Source organism: Barbus barbus (assembly GCF_936440315.1).
Source record: "Barbus barbus genome assembly, chromosome: 35".
Lineage (NCBI taxonomy): Eukaryota > Metazoa > Chordata > Actinopteri > Cypriniformes > Cyprinidae > Barbus > Barbus barbus.
In genome coordinates this window covers 1,006,950-1,028,943 of record NC_136763.1, presented here as the reverse complement: position 1 = coordinate 1,028,943, position 21,994 = coordinate 1,006,950, and the positions used below count along the sequence as shown (strand labels likewise).

The following is a 21,994-nucleotide window of genomic DNA, read 5'->3' as shown; positions in this document are numbered from 1 at the left end:
ACGACCATGACTTCACAAGCAACAAAAAAACTCTCAATTTCCATAAATGGGCAGAAAAGGGCATTAATCACATTTTTCAGTCTAACAACCTGGTTTCATTTTCCTACTTAGTCCAGGAGTACGGTATCGGGAGCAATCAATTCTTGAATTATTTACAACTCAGATCAGCTGTTTCATCTAAAATCAACACCAGAACCATCCATCCTCACCTTCCTTCCGCAGTAGCAGATTTAGTTAATATATCCTCCACGAAAGAAATTACTTTCCAAAATATACAAACTTATAACCAATTCAAATAAAACCATAACTTTACCAACAATCAAATGGGAAGAAGACCTTTCTATTGTTCCTAATACCGATTTCTGGACTCAAATCTGTAAAAATATTTATTCCATGACTAAAAACGCCAACCTTCAGCTCATACAGTACAAGACTCTTCATAGCAGGGGTGCACATAAGTGTTTCAGCCTAGTTCTCATATGAGAACCTGGAGATTTGGTTTGGTCCTCACACGGGCCACGGCATGTAGTGTGACCCATAAATTTAATAATTAAATAAATATTTTTTTTTTATTAATAATAGTGATGATAATATTATTGCACTTTATTTAGTAAAAAAAAAAAAAAAAAAAAACTAAATAATCAAGTGTGATAATACTATTTTATTTTAAAATAAAAGGAGTATTACAAATACAATTATTTTATAGTAAGCTTAAATAAAATTATAATATTTTTATCATTTTTATTATTATTATTTGAATTTAAATTTTCTTCATTTTCAAACGTAAAATCAGATAGCTTTTATTTTGGCGGGTTGCCAGCAAATAAGTAGCAAGTAGTAAATTGCGCTTCTGGGTTTAGCGCTGCTGATGGAAGAGCGTCAGTGAATGAAATGTCACAGTTTTGCATTGTTAATCTATTGCTGTTTTTGTGTTTTGTATTCACCGTATGTTGTATGTTTTGCACTCCTGATAAAAAAAGAAAACTATTTTAAATTACAATAATATTTCACATTTGTTTACTGTATTTTTGATCACGTAAATGCAGCCTGGGTGAGCATTCTGTGATCTTTGTGCATCAGGAGTCCAGCAGATGAGGATGGGGTTCATGATTCATTCAGTCAGCTGATCCAGGAACAGAGTCACGACCTTCATGATGTCATAGAGATGACCCTGTTTGACCTGAAGGAGGAGAGCAGAGGTCAGATCACACCGCAGCTCTTTCTGGTCAAGACAGGAAGTGACATCAGACAGGAATCTGACAGAGCTGTTTGTGTTTCAGATGACGTCGAGTATCTGGAGGCTCCGGTGTACCAGCGGTCAGACAGCGATGCGCCGCAGCAGACAGATCATCTGATTGGAGAACGCTGGTCATCTGACACGCTCAAAGTCCTGTCCTCCATGCCCAGCCGCACCATCGGTCAGTGTGTGTTTGATTCACTTTTTCAGTGTCGCTCTTGATCCGGTGGATCACAGATGTCTGTCATCAATGGCTGGAGTTCTTCTAGATTTATTTGATTATTTTGCAATGCTGCTTTCAAAGCATCTAAGCAACAAAAATACACCGTTTGAAATTCCAGTTCATGATGCACTCATACACTCTGGAAAATAGTAAGAAAATAAGTAATAACTTCATTTTTAGTTGTTATGATTAAAATCAGGTTTCCTGTACAGCTTGTGTCTCTTCCTCTTGATGGCTCGCTGATGTCTCCAGATGATCTCAGTTTAATCTCTTTGATTAGGTCGCAGTCGTGGCGCGATCATCTCTCAGTACTGCAACCGCACCATGCAGCTGCGCAGACGCAGGCAGAGCAGACCCTCCATCCAGCACTTCCCTCGATCCGCACGGCCCAGCATCCGCGGGTACCGTGTGGAGTCGGACGGAGCAGGCTTTGAGGAAGAAGGTGAAAGTTCTTAGCAATGCATATTACTAATCAAAAATGAAGTTTTGATATATTTATGGTAGCACATGTACTAAATATCTTCATGGAACATGATCTTAATATCCTAATGATTTTTGGCATAAAAGAAAAATGTATAATTTTGAGCCATACAATGTATTGTTGGCTATTGCTACAAATATACCTATGCTACTCATGACTGCTTAAACTATGCCGTGCTGCTCTGATGTGATGACTCTGTGTGTTTGTAGAGAATAAGAGGGAGCGTTTGGTCAATAATCTGCAGAATCTGTCAGCCAATGATCGCGTGCGTATGTTGAGAGCGATGCCGCTGAGTCTCGCAGAGAAGAAAGAGCTCCGGTAAATACACTAATAAACACTGCCACACCTGCTATTGTGTCTATTCCACATGTCCTGCAGCGCTACTGAATATACAGCAAAACAAATTATATTTAGTTTAGAGTCTGAATAGAATGTGATGCAACACAAAATGTACAATAGTATTTTTAATGTACAAAATAATGCAAAGACAATAAATAGACATGAGTGGTGCAGTTCAACTGATGTGAGTTGATTCTTTTTTTAATGAATTGTTAAAATGACATGAATCATTGAATCACTTACTGGCTGCTGGTTTTATGACAGTATGCAGGTAAAGAGTTTTGTTGTAATAAATCGTGCAAAAGGCATTGTTTTGTTTTGTATGTTTGCTCCAATTGGATTTCCCTCACTGTAAACAGAAAAAGAAACAGATTCACGTAGAAACATTTGTGTTTTCTGAGTTCCTGATTTTCTTCTGATATTGTGTTTTTCAGGATGTTGGTGTTGAATAAAGCCGAACACTCTGTGTCTCAGAATCAGATTCCCTGCTGCAGTCAGCTCAAGTATTACATCATCATTGTGAGTCTAAAACATGCTTAGCTGATTTAGTACTTCAGCTTAAACTAAATTAAAATAAGAAATGTTGCCTTGGCAGCTAGCTGAAATAAGTTTTTTTTATTTTATTTCATAATGACAACAAAGTTGCTACTTTTTTTAAATACTATTTTTGTGTGTGTGTGTGTGTGTGTGTGTGTTTTAGTGTGTGTATCAGGGTATTAACGGTAGTTTTATGGTGTTGTATCACAGGCGTGTAGTGGAGTGTGTCAGAGGTTAATCATGCATGCTGTTTGTTTTGAATGGTTTATATTTACACTCTGTGTCAGATGTACTTTAGTATGGAAGATGATATGCAAGCTCTCTGACATTCAGTCCAGTTTCAGTATGGCTTTATTGGCATCAGCTGAACATTTGCATTAAAGTGAGACGTGCTGCAAAATGTCACAGTAAAAATGGATAAAAATAAACTGTTAGTGTTAAACATTAAAAAAAATACTCGCCTTTAAAGTTGTCCAAATGAAGCACTTAGCAATGCATATTACTAATCAAAAATTAAGTTTTGATATATTTACGGTAGGAAATTTACAAAATATCTTCATAGAACATGGAATTTCTCAAGGAAAAGTTTTTTCTCAACTAATGCTGTAAAATATACATGAGATTCAGTTGGTACTACATTACTATAATATTGAAGGCTAAAATGGACTGATTTGTTAAAATTACACCATGAAGTTTTTAAAATAATAAAGTTACATTTACATAATAATAGTTCTACTTCAGTAAATCTTTTTGAAATATAAACATAATGGTGGTGACTGTCATAACTTTTTAGATTTATTCAAACATAAATTAAACATTGAAGAACAGTAACATTTATCATGAATATGTTATATGGTGCATATGTTTAGCAAAATTCCCCTCTCTAGAGTTGATTTTTCTGACTAATGTGTTTATGGTCACTGAATATGTTTTTCTGAGGTAAATATGACGTTACGTGACATTGTTTACAAGACGTTATATTGACGTCTTTGCGTGGCTGAAACACTGATTGAGTGATTACATGAGACAGGATACGGATTGTAAAGTTGTACTCTTTCTTTTAACTTGCCTTCGGATGTTTGTTCATGTTTATTTTGTGCTATAACTAGTATTAAAGCGGAGGAGATGATCAGGTCACGAGCGCCTCGCGTTGCTGCGTCTGTTGAACTGAGGCACTACAGCAATCTGTAACTCCACATTAAACAGCGCCACAACAGCATTTATTGTTTAAATACTACAATACAGTGGACAGAATTTGAAATCTGAGACTTTGTTTCATATTAAACGTACCAAAGCACAATGCTTATTGCGATATATTGGATGGGAGGTGCCCTTCAACATTCTGTCCATTACCTGAAAACAAGATATCGCTCTGTAAAAATGAGAATCGATTGGTTTTTACCCAGCTCTATAAGAAACCCACGTCAGGCAAGTCTGACTCGGGACATTCTTCTCAGAGATGTTAAATTGTTTGGTTAAAAAGTGATTTCATTTCGGAATGGCTATAAGCCAACGGTTTTGTTCATATTTTGCTTATTTTAAATGACAGATGTCGTATTTTTCGTACACTTCTCCTATTGTGTTGACAGCAAAATGTTAAATAAATTTTGTATTTTGACAAGACGAATAAAAATAACAAATGGGCTACAATTTTTGTACAACCTATTGTTGTACAAAATATTTTGATCCTTCTCTTAATTTGATTCTGGACAAGACGAAAAAAAATAAATACAATTTTTGTGCAGACTACATTTTTATTTGTTATCTCTCTCTCTTTCAGTAGCAGAAATTTAAATGTGAGATTCTGGAAACGAGATCTAATTTAGTGGGAACGGTCGGGTCAGGAAGAAAATTATTCTAAGCGGGCAGCGGCTGAACAAAAAGTGAATAGGTATATAGTGGGAGCGGGTGGGTGCGGATGCGGAATATAACCTTGGACAGACTATAGTCTAGCCTGATGTTCTCTTTTTGTGTTGCACTTTAAAAAAACAAATCAGAAAAAAGCCTCTTTTATGTTGCACTTTAAAAAAGGTTGTTGTTATAAATGTAGCCTAATTATTGGTTAAATAATATTATTGATAATTTGCTGTTTCAAACGATGATTTATTCAAAGTTTTAACAAGTTGTGTTTGGACGAGTGCATTTATATCCACAGACTGTTACCCGAAAAACAATGTCTAAAGAAATAGTAAACTCACCTGAACTTTTTTTACTTTACTTTACTTTACTTTACTAAGCAATGCTGGGCATGTTGAGCTCGGCTTGTTCTTTTTTGCAGAATTCTCAGGTTGTTATTCTTTCAATAATTTATTGTACAAAGAATGGGTTACAAAAGATGACAAAGACCGTTACATAATTCCTGTTAAACTCAAAAGACACTGAAAAGAATAAATAAATATTATTTTATGTTAATTGTTAATATAATTTGCTGTTTTAATAATAACGAAGACTACTTTATTATTATTCATTTCCATGTTCATTTACAAGCTGCATGCGTTCTTGATCAAAAGTCATTGGAGATTTCCGCGGGGGTGGGGGGGGTTGTTGGGGGATGCGATAAACCGCGTCATTTGTTGCTGCTTCACCGCGGTAAGAAAAAATCCCATACCGTCACAGCCCTAGGCTGTGGTGTGTTTGTAGTCTCTCAGTGGTTTGTGATCAGGTTAATGATGCTGTGGTGTATTGTCTGTCAGGCGCTGAGGCACGGCTGGTACGGCTGGCTGTCGTTCCTGTCCTCGCTGCAGTTGTGGCAAACAGCTCTGAAGTGTGTCAGCGGCCGCTTCGGGACGGGCGTCCTCTCGTATTTCATCTTCCTCAGAACACTCCTCTTCTTCAATGTCTTCCTGTTCCTGGTCACGGGTTTGCTGTTAGTGGTCCCTCAGGCCATCGTGCATCCGGACCAGGACCAGAACATCACCGTCAGGAGCACATGGGGCCTGGAGGTGCTCACGGGCGCCGTAAGTGCATTAATAAACACACAATTACATATTTACATTTAGGCATTTAGCAGACGCTTTTATCCAAAGAGACTCACAAATGAGAAGCAATCAAAATCAACAAAAGAGCAACAACATGCAAGTGCTATGACAGGTCTCAGTTAGCCTAACGCAGTACACATGGTTTTTTTTAAATATAATAAATAAAAAGAAAACAGGAATAGGGAACGCTAGTGTTAGAGTGTCTTTTTTTAATATATAAAAATAAAACAAGTCAAAAGAATCAAAAAAGGATAGAGAATGCAAGTGTTAGAGGGTCAAGTGTTTTTTAATTTAAAAAAAACAAACGGATAAAATAGAATTAGTATAGAGAGTGCTAGAGTTAGAGGGTCAAATGAAAATGGAAGAGATGTGTTTAGCCATTTCTCAGATTGAGTTGGGCAGGTCATTCCACCGGGAGGGAACAGTTAATGTAAAAGTCTGTGAAAGTGATTTTGTGCTTATCGAGGGCAAAAAAACAAGTGAACCACTCACTGAGATTCACAGATGTGACTCTTTAACTTTGGAACATAAACTAGCAGTTAAGTTTGGAATAAGATTGTTTTTCAGTTTTTCTGCTCAGCAAGGCTGCATTTATTTGATCACAAATACAGTAAAAACGGTGAAATATTATTACAATTTAAAGTACTGTTTTCTATGTGAATATGTGTTCAAATATAATTTATTTCTGTGATCTGCAGCTGTATTTTCAGCATCATTACTCCAGTCTTCAGTGTCACATGATCTTCAGAAATCATTCTAATATACTGATTTACTGCTCAACAAACGTTTAGACTGTAGGTTCAACTTGACTTGGAAACACAACAGTTTGATGCTGTAAGCGAGATGCTTCACTCTCTCACAGATGATTCTCTCTCACTCTCTCAGGGTTATTTCTCACACTCTGTGCTGTATTACGGATATTATAGTAATAAAATGCTACATACGGGCAGCAGGAACGGGACGTCCTATACTTCTGGACTGTCCTATAACATGCCTCTCGTTTACTTCTTCACCATCGGCATCGCCTTCTTCATCACCTGCATCATCCTCGTCTACAGGTGAGGCTCTCTTGAAAGCATTGTTTACGCATGTCCATCACTTGTGATTGTATATGATTCGTGCTGCACACATATTTTAATATAAACATAGTTAAACAGTCTTGAGTTAAACCTAACTTGTTTTTTTAGGTTTATAGTATTTTTTTGTATAGTTTGATTCTCAGGAAATGCATGAACTAAATAAATGCACATCTTAAGTGCAGTACAAGTCACTTTGAATAAAAGCCTCTGCCAGATGCATAAATGTAAATGTAGCAATTCTGAATGACAGTAAAAGCAGATTGTGCTTTAAAGATGTACTTATAGTAATACAGTAATCTTCAGTGTTATTTTATTATCATTGAGATTAGGGCTGGGCGATATGACGGTATATTTACATTTGCATTTATTCATTTAGCTGACGCTTTTATCCAAAGCGACTTACAATTGCTATATATGTCAGAGGTCGCACGCCTCTGGAGCAACTAGGGGTTAAGTGTCTTGCTCAGGGACACATTGGTGTCTCACAGTGGATTCGAACCCGGGTCTCCCACACCAAAGGCATGTGTCTTATCCACTGCACCATCACCACCCCTACTTTGTTACTGTGAAATTAAACTTCTGGAGTTAAGTTTAGAGCCCTGCACAGGCCAAAAATTTAGGCCCTGGCCCATTCAGGCCCTAGCCCGGCCCATGTCCGACAGCTTATCAGAATTACCGGCCCAAGCCCATCCGACCCGAGTTTTTTACCCTTCTCCCAAACCAGCTTATACTACTGTTTCAGCTATTAAAATACTTCAGTTTTGTATGAAATGGCAAAGTGATTGTATTTCGTTTCGTTATTTTATTAAGTTAATTTAGAAAAAATGTTTAGAGCATTTTTGTATTCGTTAAATGTAAGTTTTTGTTTTTTAAAGTAACGGCCAAGCAGCCAGCGGCAGACAGTGAGTTAATCATAGCCTATGTTTGATAAATTTAGCCTCAAATAATCACGACTTATCTAAAATTAAATCTATAGTTATAAAACAGCTCCACAATGTCAGTTTAAATGCTTAACCTAGATAAATGTGCACTGACGCATATCCAGTCGTTTGTGTGGAGAGTGGAAGCTGAAGGGTGCTTTACAGGACATGGACACGCCAGAGCCATCACTTGCATTGGAAACATTTCAAAATATGTGTCAATTTCGCTCATAAAGGTAAGAGGAGGCTACATTGTTCGGAACTGTAAAGGGTCTGTTTTATTTGTGCACTCAAAATATCAACAAAACATAAAATAAAGGAAAAACAAGCAGTTTTGGTTTTGAGCAGGAGCGCTTCTGAAAAACTCTAAAGGCGCATCCAATGAGGAGACGGCGAGTCAGGATCATCATCAAGTGCTTTCACACTTGGTTCGATTTGCCTGGTCCGAACCCAAGTTCGATTGCTCCCCCTGCCCCCGCTGGACGGTGTTCATATTATTTTATTTTATTTGTTCGTTTGCGTCATCAATCCAGCAGCTGTTTACCCCGTTGCTTAGCAACGGCGGTGCAGAAGGCGGCGGCAAAATGCATAATATTGCTCTCTGCACTTTTATATTTTATTAGTTATATTATAATTAGTTTTTATTTTTATATATTCTGGTTTCAGATTAATTTAATTAAATTTTTATTCAATTACATTTTTTTTCTTTAATTTAATGTTTATCCTTATTTTTATTATAATTACATTTTATGGTTTAATATTAATTAATTTTTTATAATTCTGTTGTCTTTTTTAGTATATCCTATATATTTTTTCAAATTCATTTTTATTTCCGTTTCAGTCATTTCAATACATCAAGCTAAACTAAAGGAGAACGACTTGCTTATAAGTTGGTTTTTTTTTTTTTAGTTTTTTTCTTACATTTTATTTCAGTTAAAATTTATTTAATTTTTTTATAAAGTGATTTTTTTTTTATGGTTTAATTTCAGTTTTAGTTAACTATAATAACCCTGGTATAATGGTCTTGACCTGCCGTCCAGATGAGCTGCACTGATCCTCTGTGTTTCTGTTTTCCAGCATGTCGAAGTCGTTCGGTCAGAGTTTCCACATTGATAAATCTAAAGGCCTGTTGGCCATAAAGGTCTTCAGCTCGTGGGACTTTAAAGTCATCAAGAAGAGCTCAGTGAAACTGCAGCGGGCAAACATCGGCACACAGCTGAAGGTCAGCACACATATGATCCATATATGACTCGCATGTACACGTATGATCCATGTCTGACACACACACACACACACACACATGTGATCCATGTATGACACACACACGGACACGTAAGATCCTTGTTTGACACATGCACACATAAGATCCATGTATGGCACACACGTCATACACAAACGCACACGTATGATCCATGTATGACACACACGTATGATTCATGTATGACACACGCACACGTTATGATCCATGTATGATACACATACACTCACTTATGATCCATGTATGATACACACGCACACGTATGATCCATTTATGACACACACGCACACGTATTATCCATGTATGACGCACACGTATGATGCATGTATGATACACACGCACACGTATGATCCATTCATGACACGCATACATACACACACACACACACACGTATAATCCATGTATGATACACATACACACACTTATGATCCATGTATGATACACATACACACACTTATGATCCATGTATGATACACATACACACACTTATGATCCATGTATGATACACACGCACACGTATGATCCATTTATGACACACACACACACGTATGATCCATGTATGATACACATACACACACTTATGATCCATGTATGATACACACGCACACGTATGATCCATGTATGACACACACGCACACGTATGATCCATGTATGTCATCCATGTATGACACACACGCACACGTATGATCCATGTATAACGCACACGTATGATCCATGTATGACACACACGCACACATATGATCCATGAATGACACAAACACACACACGTATGATTTATTTATGACACACATACACACACGTATGACACACACGCACACGTATGATCCATGTATGACGCACATGTATGATCCATGTATGACACACACACACACACATGTATGATCCATGTATGACATACACGCACACGTATGATTCATGTATGACGCACACGTATGATCCATGTATAACACACACACATGATCCATGTATAACACACACGCACACGTAAGATCCATGTCTGACACACGCGCACGTATGATTCATTTGACACACATACACACACACGTATGATCCATGTATGAAACACGCACACTTATTATCCATGTATGACACACGCACACACACATGATTCATTTGACACACATACACGCACGTATGATCCATGTCTGACACACGCGCACACATGATTCATTTGACACACATACACACACGTATGATCCATGTCTGACACACCCGCACACGTATGATTAATTTGACACACATACACACACGTATGATCCATGTGACACACGTATGATTCATTTGACACATATACACACACACACGTATGATCCATGTATGACACACACACACACACACACGTATGATCCATGTATGACACACACGCACACGTATGATCCATATATGACACACACACACACACACACACACACACACGATCCATGTATGACACACGCACACGTATGATCCATGTATGACACACGCACACGTATGATCCATGTATGACACACGCACACGTATGATCCATGTATGAGACACACGCACACGTATGATCCATGTTTGAGACACACGCACACGTATGATCCATGTTTGAGACACACGCACACGTATGATCCATGTATGAGACACACGCACACGTATGATCCATGTATGAGACACACACACACACACACACGTATGATCCATGTATGAGAGACACGCACACGTATGATCCATGTATGAGACACACGCACACGTATGATCCATGTATGACACACACGCACACGTAAGATCCATGTATGACGCACACGTAAGATCCATGTATGACGCACACGTAAGATCCATGTATGACACACACGCAAGATCCATGGATGACACACACGCACACGTAAGATCCATGTCTGAAACACACACATATACGCATACGTATGGCACACGCTTCAGTTGTTCTCTGTGTTTGCAGGAGCTGGTGGCGGAGGTGAACCGTCAGACGCTGAAGTTCCCTGTTCTCCAGCGGCTTTTCCGACTCTTCATCCACATGCTGGCATGGATCATGTGTTTGGGAAGCACGTTAGCATGTGTGCTAGCTGTGTATTACTTTTCTGAATACATGTACATGGTACGACATGCACTTTTTGATCCATTGATTCGAAAGACTGTAAAGACAAGCTCACATTTTGCATTTCGCTGCGAGCTGATTTACAAACACAGGAAAGCTGCCTCAGATTTGGCCAGAACGAGGGAACTTTGAAGTCAATAGAATGTTGCTGTATATGAGTCTATATAAGTTATATGGAAGATATATTAGTAGTCTGGAGTTAATTTAGGAGGTTTTCATATGCTGTTCAAGTAGTATACAACGGATAAAATAAGTGTTGTCACAATTTTTCTCAGTAAATATATTTGTAAACGTGCTGTTAACATGAAATTTTCACCAGATGTCGGTAACAACCCAAGTAATCCACACATACAAAGAAAACAAAACAAATAAGTTCAGAAATTATGTGTAATAAAATGGAAATATATTTTTAGAAATATATTTACTGAGAAAAATGGTGACGTGTTCAATACTTTTTACCCACTATATATTGTCTGCTTTAATTTTAAGGCTCAATTTAAGATTGGCAACTAGCTGAAATGTTTTTTATATATTTTATTTAGTGTAGGTTAAGTAAAAGATTTTTTATGATTTTAGTTTGTTTTAGTTAACTATAATAACCATGATATATGTTGACTTCATTAAATAAATAAATAAAAATGACAAAAACAGAACAAAATTACTCAAACTTTAAATAAAATTAAAATCAAAGCAGTAAATAGAAAAATAACATAAAAATAAAATCTAATCATTCACAAAAAAAATCTAAATTGTAACAAAATCTATATTAAAATATAGTATATCAGTGATAGTCAAATAACACGGGTCTAGTGTGTTGAATGTTCTGGAGTGTTTGCTCTATAAACATCATGTAATCAGCAGTCAGTCTGATTTAATTTCTCAGTGTTTGTTGATTCGGCTGTTTCTACCGCTTCTCTCTCTCAGGAACTGCGTAACCACGCTCGCGCCGGCTCGTCTAATCCGCTGCTGAAGGAAGCCAGTCTGTTGGCCGTTCCTGTCGTGGTGTCCAGCTTTAACTTGCTCCTGCCCGGATTCTTCAACGCCGTGGCCTGGATGGAGGAGTACGATTCTCCCAGCGTGCTCAATTACGTCTCCATCAGCAGGTAGAACGGCCGCCCACTTTCAAAGTATTTTTCCCTTTCATTTTCTCCATAGGAATGAATTAATCATCAAATAAGAGTTCTGATTCATGAACCAAACATCAAATGGTCACAAAGGAAGTGGCTTAAATGTGTTAAAGGTTTTTGGTTTCATTTATGAAATAATTAGTTTTATTTAATTTTTATAATTTAAATTTATTGTTGTATTAATCTTTGACATTTTAAGTAATTAAAAATATATTTTTAGTTGTTTTTCATTTTAAATAAAAATATTTTTCAATGATATAAATATTTTTTATATTGCTGTCAAACGATTAATCACATCCAAAATAAAAGTTTTTGATTGTATACGTGTTTTTTCTCTGAAATATATACATATACATATACACAGTACACCTACATATATTATGTAAACAAAAACTTTTATTTTGGATGCCATTAATCACGATTAATCGTTGGACAGCACTAATTTAATATTTTAAATTACAATTTAATTCATTTAAAAATATATATATATATTTTTTTTTTATTCTAAATTTGATTTCAAATCTAAATGTTAAATATTTTTTAAATTGTCTTGTGTTTTACATTGTCTTTATTGGCCATTTAAAAACTGGGGGAAAAAAGTGACATTTTAACATTTTACTAATATTTATTTTATGAAATCATATTCCACAGGAACCTGCTGCTGAAGGTGAGCGTGTTGGGAGTGCTGTGCTATTATTGGCTGGGCCGCGTGGCGTCGGATCCTCACAGTCTGGGTTTAGAGGTGAGTCTCGTCGTGTGTTTGCAGCGCTGTGTCTGTATCTCAGGATCTCTGATGCTTGTGTTTCTGTGCTCAGTGCTGGGAGAGTTTCGTTGGGCAGGAGCTGTACCGTTTCCTCCTGATGGACTTCATCTTCATGCTGCTGGACACCTTCTTCGGAGAGTTTCTGTGGAGGTGAGCAGAAATGATTCCCAGGAGCTCATTGTTGTCATTAATGGCATACTTGCCATGTAGAATTTTTACATTCATTCATTCTTACGGTAAAACTTTACAATAAGTTGTCATTTGTTAACATCAATTAATGTATTAACTAACATGAACGAACAAAGATCAACACATTTATTACAGTATTTATTCATCTTTGTTAATATTAGTTAATAAAAATACAGTCGTTCATTGTTAGTTCACAGTGCATTAACTAATGTTAACAAACACAACATGTGATTTTAATTTTAAATGCTGAAATTAACATTAACTAAGATTAATAAATGCTGTAGAAGTATTGTTTAATCTTAGATCATGTTAAGTAATGTTGTTAACTAATGAACCTCATTGTAAAGTGTTATCATTCTTACATTTCATCAACATTTTATTTTTTAAATGTTTAAATGTTTTAAATGTTTTAAAACATGTTTTAAATGTTTAAACATTTTTAAATGTTTTATTTAAAAAACATTATTTTTTAAATGTTTAAATTTCATTGTATATTTTTAAATTGTTTTGCTTACATTTTTAAAATAATTTAAGTTTTCATTTTTTTAATGATTGCATTCATATTTTAAATTATAACTTAATTTACAAAAATAAATCTGCTTTTTATTATATATATATATATATATATATATATATATATATATATATATATATATTTATTTATTTATTTATTTATTTTTTTTTGTCTTGTTTTTAAAGTCTATTTGGCTGTTTAAAAAAGAAATCTTAACATTATATTCTTATTTAATTTTTAACTATTTTTAATGGTTGTAGTCATATTTTAAATTATAATTTAATTTATAAGAAAAATCTACATTTTATAATTTTAATTTTCTTGTTTTTGAAAGACTTGGGCTGTTTAAAAAAAGAAATCTTAAAATTTCAGAGGTTATTTATGAATTTTTATAGAATTTTTACATTCATTCATTTTTACGATAAAACTTTACAATAAATTGTCATTTGTTAACATTAATTAATGTATTAACTAACATGAACGAACAAAGATCAACACATTTATTACAGTATTTATTCATCTTTGTTTGTCAATAAAAATACAGTCGTTCATTGTTAGTTCACAGTGCATTAACTAATGTTAACAAACACAAATTAACATTAACTAAGATTAATAAATGCTGTAGAAGTATTGTTTAATCTTAGATCATGTTAAGTAATGTTGTTAACTAATGAACCTTATTGTAAAGTGTTATCATTCTTACATTTCATCAACATTTTTTTTTTATTTCATCGTATATTTTTTACATTTTTTAAGTTTTTGCTTATATTTTTAAAATAATTATTTAAGTTTTCATTTTTTTAATGATTGTATTCATATTTTAAATTTTAACTTAATTTATAAAAATAAATCTTTTTATTATATATATATTTTTTAATTGTCTTGTTTTTGAAAGACTATTGGGCTGTTTAAAAAAATAAATCTTAATTTCAGAGGTTATTTATAAATTTTACTTTTATTTATTGCAACATTGTTTTGAAATGTTTTGATTTCATTTTTTTAATGCAGTGTTTTTTAAAAATGTTCATGTACTCTATATTAATGTTGCAATAAATAACATTAAAAAGAAATGTAAGCATCTATTCATTCATTCATTCTTGCATTTCATTTCACTTTTATTGCAGGAAAGACTATTAGCTAATTTAAGGGAATCTTTAATATCTCAGAGAACTAAAAGTTCTGATTCTTTACTGTTCTTTTCCCAAAAATCAAGTTGTCATGAAGGCAGTGGCTGAAATTCATTAAAACGTTTTGTTTTTTGTTGTTGTTTTTTATAATTTATGAAATAATACATTTTTTGTCTGCCTTTATTTTATATTAATATTTTAAATTCAAATTTAAAGTTTTAATTAAAATACATTTAAATTTATTAAAAAAAAAATAATTCTAATTTTTCTTTTTTAAATTACACAGTGTTTATTAACGGAGTCTTCTCTCGCTCAGGTTGTTTTCTCAGAAGGCTCTGAAGAGGAAGAGGAAGCCCGTGTTTGATATCGCCAGGAACGTTCTGGAGCTCATCTACGGACAGACTCTGGCCTGGTAACGCTGGTTCCCATTGAGTGCACTCAGAAGTGTCCTCTGTTCTCCATCAGTGATGTGTGATGTTTCATCTGCAGGCTGGGTGTCTTATTCTCTCCTCTGCTGCCGGCGGTTCAGATCATTAAACTGCTCTTTCTCTTCTACACGAAGAAGGTTTGTTTGTTTGATTTATGCATTTCTTTAGGCATTTAACAGCCTGATTCACAAGTGTGCGCTCTTTTGCATGGAGCGGTTTGTGACCCTGGAGCACAAAACCAAACATAAGGGTACATTTTTAGAAATTGAGACGTATACATCATCTGGAAGCTGAATAAATAATGTTTCCATTAATGTATGGTTTGTTATGATAGGACAATATTTGTCTGAGATACAACTATTTGAAAATCTGGAATCTGAGGGGGCAAAAAAATCTAAATATTGAGAAAATCTCCTTTAAAGTTGTTCAAATGAAGTTCTTAGCAATGCATATTACTAATCAAAAATGAAGTTTTGATATATTTATGGTGGGAAATTTACGACATATATTCATGGAACATTATCTTAATATCCTAATGATTTTTGTCATAAAAGAGAAATGTATAATTTTGATCCATACAATGTATTGTTGGCTATTGATACAAATATACCTGTGTTACTCATGACTGCTTTTGTGCTCCAGGGTCACACGTTATAATGAAAGTTTAAATGTGTTATTGAATGTTGCAGTGAATAAATGCTGTGTTTGTGTTTTGTCTGGCGCAGGTCAGTCTGAAGATGAACTGTCAGGCGTCGGGGAAGCCGTGGCACGCCTCTCAGATGACCACCATCTTCATCACACTGCTGTGTTTCCCAGCATTCCTTGGGGCCGCTGTGTGTGTGACCTACACCATGTGGACGTGAGTGTCGAGTATCTCAAACACACATCTGTGACTGCTCCGTTCAATGATTAATTCATTCATTCATTCTTACATTTCATCAACATTTTTTAAATTTCATCATATATTCATTCATTAATTTAAAGTTAAATCCATACTTTTGGAGACACTTGCAGTTTTTCTTTCCAGTTTTGCATGAAAAAACAATACATTGCAACATTCTATGATTTATTTCAAAATGTCATTTATTTCATTAATATAATGTTAAACCCTTTCATTCTTTGGAGACACTGTTTTAGTGTTTTATTTTGTTTACATAAAAAAATAAAATAATCTTTCTGTATTTATTTTTGCTTACATTTCTATTTTTATTTATTTATTGCAACATTATAAAATGTTTATAAATGTCATATTAATTTATTTGCTACTTCCTCTCAAGCACACATCTTTGATGTTTTTATTGCAACATTTCATGATGTTTTTAACAATTTCATCGTAAATATAGAAGTTGCTATGAATAAAAGTAAAATAAAATGTAAGCATGCATTTATTTGCTTATGCTTACATTTGTTCTTTTACTTTTATTGCAATATTCCATGATGTTTTTAAAAATGTCAGCATATAATAATTTGGGAGAAATAATCTTGTTTAATGTTAAATGCCTCCATACTTTTAGACACTTTTATAGTTGTAGTTGCTGTTTACATGAAAAATGGATGTATTAAATTCTCTCTTGTTCTGAATGTCGTGTGTGTGTGTGTGTGTCAGGATGCAGCCGTCGAAGCACTGCGGTCCGTTCCAGGGCCTGAAGACTATGTTCCATGCGGGGAAGATCTGGGTTCATGACCTGGCAGATGTGAACCCTAATCTGCGCTGGCTGGCCTCAGCTCACACTTATCTGGTGGAGAACCCCCTCTTCCTCTTCCTGTCCGCCGGCATCTTCCTGTGAGTCTGCTCTCGCTCTGGAGAACCAACTTCTCCATTACACTTGTCTCAGATGGTTCTTCTCAAATCTGAGTAAGGCAGTAGTTGACCTACAGTGGGAATGTAGAGATATTATTATAATCTGAGTCATTGTTGAGATCTCCTGAAACTGTAGAGAATTGGTGAGATTACTAACATCTGAGACTACAGTTATTCATGCATTTATTCTGATTTCATCACATGGTATTTCCATTTTGTCTTTTACATAAAATAGTTTTTTCATATTTAATTTAATGAAATGTTTTTATTTGTGCATTCCATTTTACTTTTATTTATTATAACATTCCATGTTTTTAAAATTTCACGTTAATTTAATTTTTAATTATTAATTATTTTATTATTTATTTATAATATTTAATTCCTACACTCTTTTGGAGACACAGGTTTACATGAAAATGTATTTATTTATTTTTACATTCATTCATTTATACATATGTTTCATTTGACTTTTATTACTTTATTGCAAATTTCCATAATATATTAATAAATACATATTCATTTTTTATTTACTTGCTGTTAAATCCCTCCATACTTTGAGACACTGTTTTTTATTTGGGGGGGGGGGGGTTATTGATTTATAACCTTTTTACTTTTAATTTTACTTTTATTTATTTATTATTTAATGTTAAATCCATCAGTATGTTAAAACACTGTTTTATTGTTTTGTTTATTCAATTTTACATATAAAATTTATTTATTTGTTCATTAATTTATTTTATGCTTACATTTCATTTTACTTTTTTTTTATGGCAGCATTCCATAATATATTTATAAATGTCATTAATTACTTTTTTTATCTACTGTAAAATCCCTCTGTGCTTTTGGAGATTCAAACCTATTAGCAAATCACTTTTAATCACAGTACTATAAAAGAGACACATCTAAAATGCAGAAGTCTGAGTTTGATCTGGTTGCTCTGTTTGATGTCAGTGGTGTTTCTGTGTGTGTTTGCAGGATCGTGATCTACTTCCACAGTCAGGTGGTGGACGGTCAGCGGAAGATCATCGAACTGCTTCAGGAGCAGATTGAGAATGTGAGATGCAAATCATGTGAACATGTGACCGTATGATCATGTGTGTGTGACTGTAGCATGACTTCACTTCCTGTTCTTGCTGATTCAGGAGGGCGAGGATAAGAAGTTCCTGATCACACGACTGCAGGACATCCATGAGCGCAAACGAGGCGGGACGCCACGCCGTGTGAAAGGAGCCAGCGAGGTACACTTTAGTGAAGTTTAGGTACACACACACACACCTGGTGCATGAATCTTTGATTTAGTGCAAAATATTGTGTGAAGAATCTGCATAAAAGCCAAATGTGTCTGCTTTCGGGTTATTTTTCTTAACTAAAACTAGTAAAACATTTTTTGACTATAAATAAAGCTAAAATATATACAGGTATACAGGTGTATACATATATACATACACACACACACACACACACACACACACACACACAGTCAAACCAGAAATTATTCAGACACCATATATTATTTTTGATATTTTTCACTTGTGGGTGCAGGACACTAGAGTTCATTTCTGTAAGTGAGGAGAGCAAAATAAAGTAAACTGACATATTATACCCAAACATTCTTCATGCAGTGGACTAGCAGTAAAATTTAGGTCCAAAAATTATTCAGACACTTTAACCTGAGCATGTCTTGCTGAAGTGTTTTTCTTTAATTGCTAATGTGATGTTTTTCCACCACAGACTGAACTAAATGAAGCATTGCTTGGTGATTGGTCGAGCTAAATTGGTTTTATCTAATTGTGTTCTTAAATTTAACATCTGACAGCTATTCAACCCAATTCATTACATACCTTTCTATCAAAGTTATCTGACATCATCAAGATCAATCTGTTCTGACACAGTTTAACTCTGAGCTCTTCTCATATTTTATTACCATTTTCTAAATTATAGTGAATAACCTGTTATAATGTGAGAAATGTTGAAGGTGTCTGAATACATTTTGCTTTGTATATATATATATATATATGTGTGTGTGTGTGTGTGTGTGTGTGTGTGTGTGTATATAGACTTTTTCTATTTACACAAAAGGCCTATTTCTCTCAAATATTGTTCACAAATCTGTCTAAATCTGTGTTAGTGAGCACTTCTCCTTTGACGAGATAATCCATCCACCTCACAGGTGTGGCATATCAAGATGCTGATTAGACAGAATGATTATTGCACAGGTGTGCCTTAGGCTGGCCACAATAAAAGGACACTCTAAAATGTGCAGTTTTATCACACAGCACAATGCCACAGATGTCGCAAGTTTTGAGGGAGCGTGCAATTGGCATTCTGACTGCAGGAATGTCCTCCAGAGCTGTTGCCCATGAATTAAATGTTCATTTCTCTACCATAAGCCGTCTCCAAAGGCGTTTCAGAGAATTCAGGGTCTCGACCTGACTGCAGTTTGTCATCGTAACTCGTAACCGACTTGAGTGGGCAAATGCTCACATTCGATGGCGTCTGGCGCTTTGGAGAGGTGTTCTCTTCACGGATGAATCCCGGTTTTTACTGTACAGAGCAGATGGCAGACAGCGTGTATGGCGTCGTGTGGGTGAGCGGTTTGATGATGTCAACGTTGTGGATCAAGTGGCCCATGGTGGCGGTGGGGTTATGGTATGGGCAGGCGTATGTTATGGACAACGGACACAGGTGCATTTTATTGATACCAGAGATATCGTGTGACGAGATCCTGAGGCCCATTGTTGTGCCATTCATCCACGACCATCACCTCATGTTGCAGCATGATAATGCACGGCCCCATGTTGCAAGGATCTGTACACAATTCCTGGAAGCTGAAAACATCCAGTTCTTGCATGGCCAGCATACTCCCCGGACGTCACCCATTGAGCATGTTTGGGATGCTCTGGATCGGCGTATACGACAGCGTGTTCCAGCTCCTGCCAATATCCAGCAACTTCACACAGCCATTGAAGAGGATTGGACCAACATTCCACAATCAACAACCTGATCAACTCTATGAGAAGGAGATGTGTTGCACTGCGTGAGGTGGTCACACCAGACTATATACAGTAAATACCCCCAAGGGGAAGTCGTGGCCTAATGGTTAGAGAGTTGGACTCGTGATCCAAAGGTTGCGGGTTCGAGTCTCGGGCCGGCAGGGATTGTAGGTGGGGGGAGTGAATGTCCAGCGCTCTCTCCACCCTCAATACCACGACTGAGGTGCCCTTGAGCAAGACACCGAACCCCCAACTGCTCCCCGGGCGCTGCAGCATAAATGCTGCCCACTGCTCCGGGTGTGTGTTCACTGCTGTGTGTGTGTGTGTGTGTGTGTTCACTGCTGTGTGTGTGTTCACTGCTGTGTGTGTTGGATGGGTTAAATGCAGAGCACGAATTCAGAGTATGGGTCACCATACTTGGCTGAATGTCACTTCACTAAACTTCACTACAGTAAAACTGCACATTTTAGAGTGGCCTTTTATTGTGGCCAGCCTAAAGCACACCTGTGCAATAATCATGCTGTCTAATCAGCATCTTGATATGCCACACCTGTGAGGTGGATGGATTATCTCGGCAAAGGAGAAGTGCTCACTAACACAGATTTAGACAGATTTGTGAACAATATTTGAGAGAAATAGGCCTTTTGTGTAAATAGAAAAAGTCTTAGATCTTTGAGTTCAGCTCATGAAAGATGGGGGCAAAAACAATAGTGTTGCGTTTATAATTTTGTTCAGTGTGTATATATTTATATAAATAAATAACTAAAATAAATAAATTTACTTTAATTTAATAATATAATAAATATTAAATCCCTCTCTATTTTGTATTTTTGAATTTTTAAATAGAAATAAAGGTGAAATAAAATAAAATATTAGATGAAAAACAAAAAAAAAAGCAACTAACTAAAATAAGTTGATTTAAAGCACTAAAATTACTAACCAGATATAAATAAAAACTTAAACTGAATTTAAAATTAAAGTTAAAATAACCCTTAAAACATAATGAAAACATAATAAAAAATTAAAACTTAAAATATTAAAAACTGTACTAGTATATAAATAAAACTATAAAATAACACTTCTCTGGGGCACCAATAGAAACGCAACAAGTGGGTATAAAAACCTGATCAGACGTGATGCTGTGATTTGTGATTCCTTTTTATTTCATTTTTCCACTCATTCTGTTTGTCGAGTGATTTAGATCATGTGATTTGCGTCTGGTTTCAGGATTCCAGTTGTACATGACACTCTTCTTGAACTGATGGAGCCATAGAAACGAGCTGAACAGAAACTCTGATGAATGTGGATCTCTCGCAGAAACCACCCGAGATGTCTCTAGAACCCAGAATGACACTCTTCACAGGAAGACCGGAGTCAATAAACACTCGCACTGCTAGCTTCGGTTAGTTGGATTCTGGTTAAATCTGTGGAAATATTACCTTTTATACTGGTGATGGTGTTTTCATGCCGTCTCTGATATTGAGACACTTTTAATTTTACTGTGAAATAGTTCATACTGTTCCTCATCCCTCAGAAACTGGACCCTCTATTTAATGTATTGTGATATTTTCACAAAAACAGTTTTAAATAAATATGATTTTTTTATTATTATTAAATTTTACCTTTGTATTTTGCATGCACACACACACACACACACACACACACACACATATATGTATGTGTATATATATATATATATATATATATATATATATATATATATATATATATATATATATATATATATATATATATATATATTAAAACAAAAAGAATTTGGGCCATAATATTTTTTATGTAGGCATGCAAATGAAATGGCGATGTTCAAAAGGTATGTACACTTTACACAAAATCACTTCTTTCAGAAACACTCTTAAATATGATTTACATAAAATAAATAACATAATGTAGCTTAACTTTGTT

General features: G+C 35.2%; 2 protein-coding genes across 7 annotated transcripts in view; both read left to right on the top strand.

Annotated features, from left to right (window-relative positions):
- The window catches only part of LOC306855269 (transmembrane channel-like protein 6), a 28,859-nt gene extending 7,175 nt beyond the window's left edge, over nucleotides 1-21,684 (top strand). For 4 of the 6 annotated variants that reach the window (XM_079393828.1, XM_079393830.1, XM_079393829.1 and 1 more), the window contains exons 3-21: nucleotides 1,081-1,199; nucleotides 1,281-1,418; nucleotides 1,741-1,902; nucleotides 2,151-2,259; nucleotides 2,715-2,799; nucleotides 5,511-5,774; nucleotides 6,681-6,853; nucleotides 8,872-9,016; nucleotides 10,974-11,129; nucleotides 12,054-12,232; nucleotides 12,908-12,998; nucleotides 13,072-13,169; nucleotides 15,166-15,261; nucleotides 15,339-15,414; nucleotides 16,003-16,136; nucleotides 16,884-17,060; nucleotides 18,054-18,132; nucleotides 18,221-18,316; nucleotides 21,299-21,684. In XM_079393828.1, the coding sequence (XP_079249954.1) occupies nucleotides 1,081-1,199; nucleotides 1,281-1,418; nucleotides 1,741-1,902; nucleotides 2,151-2,259; nucleotides 2,715-2,799; nucleotides 5,511-5,774; nucleotides 6,681-6,853; nucleotides 8,872-9,016; nucleotides 10,974-11,129; nucleotides 12,054-12,232; nucleotides 12,908-12,998; nucleotides 13,072-13,169; nucleotides 15,166-15,261; nucleotides 15,339-15,414; nucleotides 16,003-16,136; nucleotides 16,884-17,060; nucleotides 18,054-18,132; nucleotides 18,221-18,316; nucleotides 21,299-21,316 (2,395 nt within the window). In that variant the 3' untranslated portion in view covers nucleotides 21,317-21,684. Of the gene's footprint in view, nucleotides 1-1,046; nucleotides 1,200-1,280; nucleotides 1,419-1,740; nucleotides 1,903-2,150; nucleotides 2,260-2,714; nucleotides 2,800-5,510; nucleotides 5,775-6,680; nucleotides 6,854-8,871; nucleotides 9,017-10,973; nucleotides 11,130-12,053; nucleotides 12,233-12,907; nucleotides 12,999-13,071; nucleotides 13,170-15,165; nucleotides 15,262-15,338; nucleotides 15,415-16,002; nucleotides 16,137-16,883; nucleotides 17,061-18,053; nucleotides 18,133-18,220; nucleotides 18,317-21,298 lie in introns of all 6 variants that reach the window. The other 2 variants (XM_079393831.1, XM_079393832.1) reach the window with 1 other exon arrangement.
- LOC306855257 (pyrroline-5-carboxylate reductase 1, mitochondrial-like) overlaps nucleotides 1-21,994 on the top strand; it is a 251,100-nt gene that overhangs the window by 141,961 nt on the left and 87,145 nt on the right. The window lies entirely within an intron of this gene.